The 3,560-nt window shown below is 41.6% G+C and overlaps 1 protein-coding gene across 1 annotated transcript in view; it reads left to right on the top strand.

Annotated features, from left to right (window-relative positions):
* pcyox1l (prenylcysteine oxidase 1 like) overlaps positions 1–3,560 on the top strand; it is an 8,390-nt gene that overhangs the window by 1,763 nt on the left and 3,067 nt on the right. Inside the window, exons 2-3 of the mRNA XM_032533740.1 lie at positions 1,806–2,012; positions 2,703–2,877. Of these exons, the coding sequence (XP_032389631.1) occupies positions 1,806–2,012; positions 2,703–2,877 (382 nt within the window). The remainder of the gene's footprint in view (positions 1–1,805; positions 2,013–2,702; positions 2,878–3,560) is intronic.

The following is a 3,560-nucleotide window of genomic DNA, read 5'->3' as shown; positions in this document are numbered from 1 at the left end:
CTAAAGTTGATACAGCTGTGGGATTGGGGTTCCTCCGGTGCAGAGCTTGGTCAGGAATGGCAGCAGGCAGGTGTGAGTGCATCTGCACACACAGTGAGGCCAAGACTTTTGGAGGATGGCCTGGTGTCAAGACGGGCAGCAAAGAAGCCACTTCTCTCCAGGAAAAACATCAGGGACAGATTATTATTCTGCAAAAGGGACAGGGATTGGACTGCTGAGGACTGGGGCAAAGTCATTTTCTCAGATGAATCCCTTTCCCGATTGTTAGGGGCATGCAGAAAAAAAGCTTGTCTGGAGAAGACAAGCTGAGCGCTACCATCAGTCCTGTGTCATGCCAACAGTGAAGCATCCTGAGACCATTCCTGTGTGGGGCTGCTTCTCAGCTAAGGGAGTGGGCTCACTCACAATTTTGTCTAAAAACAGTCATGAATAAAGAATGGTACAAAACATCCTCCGAGAACAACTTCTCCCAACCATCCAAAAACAGTTTGGAGACCAACTAGGGCTTTTCCAGCGTTATGGAGCACCTAGCCATTAGGCCAAAGTGATAACCAAGTGGCTCAGGGAACAAAACATCAACATTTTGGGCTAATGGCCAGGAAATTCCCCAGACCTTAATCCCATTGACAACTTGTGATCAATTATCAAGAGGCGGATGGAAGAAACAAAAACCCACAAATTCTGACAAACTTTGAGAATTGATTATGCAAGAATGGACGGCCATGAGTCAGGATGAGGTCCAGAAGTTAACGGACAGCATGCCAGGGCGAACTGCAGAGGTCTTGAAAAAGAAGGGTCAACACTGCAAATATTGACTCTTTGCATAAACTGAATGTAATTGTCAATAAAAGCTGTTGGCTCTTATGAAATGCTTATGATTATACTTCAGTATACCATAGTAACATCTGACAAAAATATCTACAAACACGGAATGAGATAACTCTGTAAAATCCAATCCTTGTGTCATTCTCAAAACTTTTGACCACGACTGTACAGAAACAGAAAAAGTAAAACTCATATATGTCATTTCTGTCAGTTAAATTACTTGAATGATCAATCAGTTATCAAAATAGTGGTACAAAGAATCCTTTTCTTTTGATTGATATATTGACTAATGGTTTCAGCATTAATTGGGACATAAGTAGTTAAACAAGTCCAGAGGCCAAACAAAGGCAGGATAAGATAGGTTAGCTATCGCCAGCATCAGTTAAGTTAGCTTGAAGGAGGAGACTCCCAGGATTTTGTATCAAATCATAGTAAGGATGCTGTTAAAGGTAAACCCTGCAATAGAAATTTCCCATGGGAAGAAAAATAGAAGAACCAGCTGTTCTGCCTAATTCCCAATACAAATTGGCACTCCATCAAAGACACCATTCTCATTTACACTCCTCTGTCCTGCTGTGGATATGATGACTGACCACTAAAAGCAGCAAAAAAAGAAAACAATTATTACTTTTAAATTGCTCGATTGTGATTTGTTAAATTCCTCTTTCATTTGAGTCACATAAACATGTTGCCATGTGTTGAAACACCCAGCTGCCTCAAAATAATACAAACAATTCAGTATGATTGGCGGTAATTAGCTGTATAACACATTTCACTCCCAAGCCACGCTCTGTTTTCACACTTCCTCTCTGTGTCTGCCTCCCTCTGGTGAGCACCAGTTTTTATGCCTAATAGAAATGTGTGAGAGGTTGCAGTTTTTTTTAAAATCTACAGGTCCTGTAGTTTATTCAGTATTAGAATATTGTGCTTGAAGTTAGGTAGTTAGTTTTTTTTCTTCTTCTGATCCCTCTGTGCTCCAGCGGTGGTCGGGGCGGGGATAGGAGGCAGTGCCACAGCCCATTTCTTGCGGCAGCACTTTGGCCCTGAGGTCCAGGTGGATGTGTTTGAGAAGGGGGAGGTCGGAGGCCGTCTCGCCACTGTAACCGTCAATCACAACGACTACGAGTCTGGAGGTTCTATCATTCACTCCCTCAACCTCCACATGCAGGAGTTTGTCAAACAGCTAGGTTTGTTTACACACACACACACACATGCACAAACACAAAGGGCCGAGTGGACAATAAATGTGTATGATATACTGCATAGCATTAATTTATTCTCTATGTGTCCTTTTTCTAGTTGTTTTTAACAGATGCATGGTTGCATATTAATAGTCAAAAGTGAGTTAAAACAAGCTAGGCTTCAAAAACCGCAACAGAGGTGACTTCCAGTGGAACCTGCAAATATCTGTTCATTGTTACCAGTTAAAAAATGTTTTTCTTTGTGAAATCCTACGCATTCTCTAGAATATAGAAGTCCTGTTTAACAGCGTTAAAGATTAGTATGTAGCTTGATGTTCACTTTGTGCCTCCAGTAGATGTAAGCTGAGCAAGAAGAGTGGTCATCAGTCAAGCAAGGTTGAATGTTTGGGATTAATAAGCAGCGCCACATGTGTGGCTCTCTAACTGGAAGACAAATCATTGCAATCATTGTGGTTCTGCATCCCGTATTCAGTGCCCTGCCAAAGGAACAACTGTTATTTTGGCTAGATCTCAAATTCCGGCTGGTTTCAGAGACAAAAGTCAAATCCCAGTTTATGAAATACAAAATGGGAATAATTTGTATTTTAATATAAACATGTTCCATTATTCCAAGTCCTTAATGATAAGTTTCTCCCTGTGTGTGTCTTTTGTGTCATCTTGTGTTCGCATCTTAAGGTTTAAAGTATCGCCGCAGCGTGGCGGGCAAGACAGCGGTGTTTAACGGCCAGGACATGATTTTGGAGGAGACAGACTGGTACCTGCTGGACCTGTTCCGGCTGTGGTGGCGGTACGGCATCAGCTTCATACGCCTGCAGATGTGGGTGGAGGAAATTATGGAGAAATTCATGAGGTGAGCCAGAAATATGAAGGCCCTGTTTGCTGATATGTGATTGATCTTCCTGGTCTGCTTTATATATTCTCCCAGAATTTCTGGGGTCCAAGATAACATGAGCTGATCTAATGATGTCAAACAAATTAGCAAAATTTAAACCTTCTTTTTGCCTCCATTGTTTTCACTCTATCACAAAGTGAATCATAGACTGTAGGGACAATTACTTCAGGGAAAGAAGGAATGCACAACACTGCCTGGCAGTCAATGGATAGAGCCTACACTGAGCTATTTATTATTTCCCAAACCTGCAGCTGTAATCACCGCAAAACCTCGCCTCAGTGTGTTACTTTGCAAGCATGACGTCCTAATAAATAGCGACAACCATCTGCCTATAATTTCTATAATTCATTCAAATATTACAGTATAAAAATTTAGAGTTGATGTCTTCGATTAGCCAGTGCTGTTTCAGATATCAGGTGATGCACAAGTGAATGTCAAATATGGCCGAGATATTAAATGTTTTGCTGGAGTTGTTAGTTGGACTCAGTTTCTGTGTGAAACATGACCAGGCTCAGATTTGAACACTGTTCACTGACCTCCGTTTCCCTCCCCTGGAAGGGATTTTTCTCCTGTATCACTTAGTCTTCTCTTTATATCAACAACTTTGAACCTGCATATCCTTTTGTCTGTGTCTGTGTTTT

The sequence above is a fragment of the Etheostoma spectabile genome, chromosome 13 (genome assembly GCF_008692095.1).
Source record: "Etheostoma spectabile isolate EspeVRDwgs_2016 chromosome 13, UIUC_Espe_1.0, whole genome shotgun sequence".
Classification (NCBI taxonomy): Eukaryota; Metazoa; Chordata; class Actinopteri; order Perciformes; family Percidae; genus Etheostoma; species Etheostoma spectabile.
Note: the sequence above shows the minus strand (reverse complement) of the source record. Positions and strands in the feature narration are given on the sequence as shown.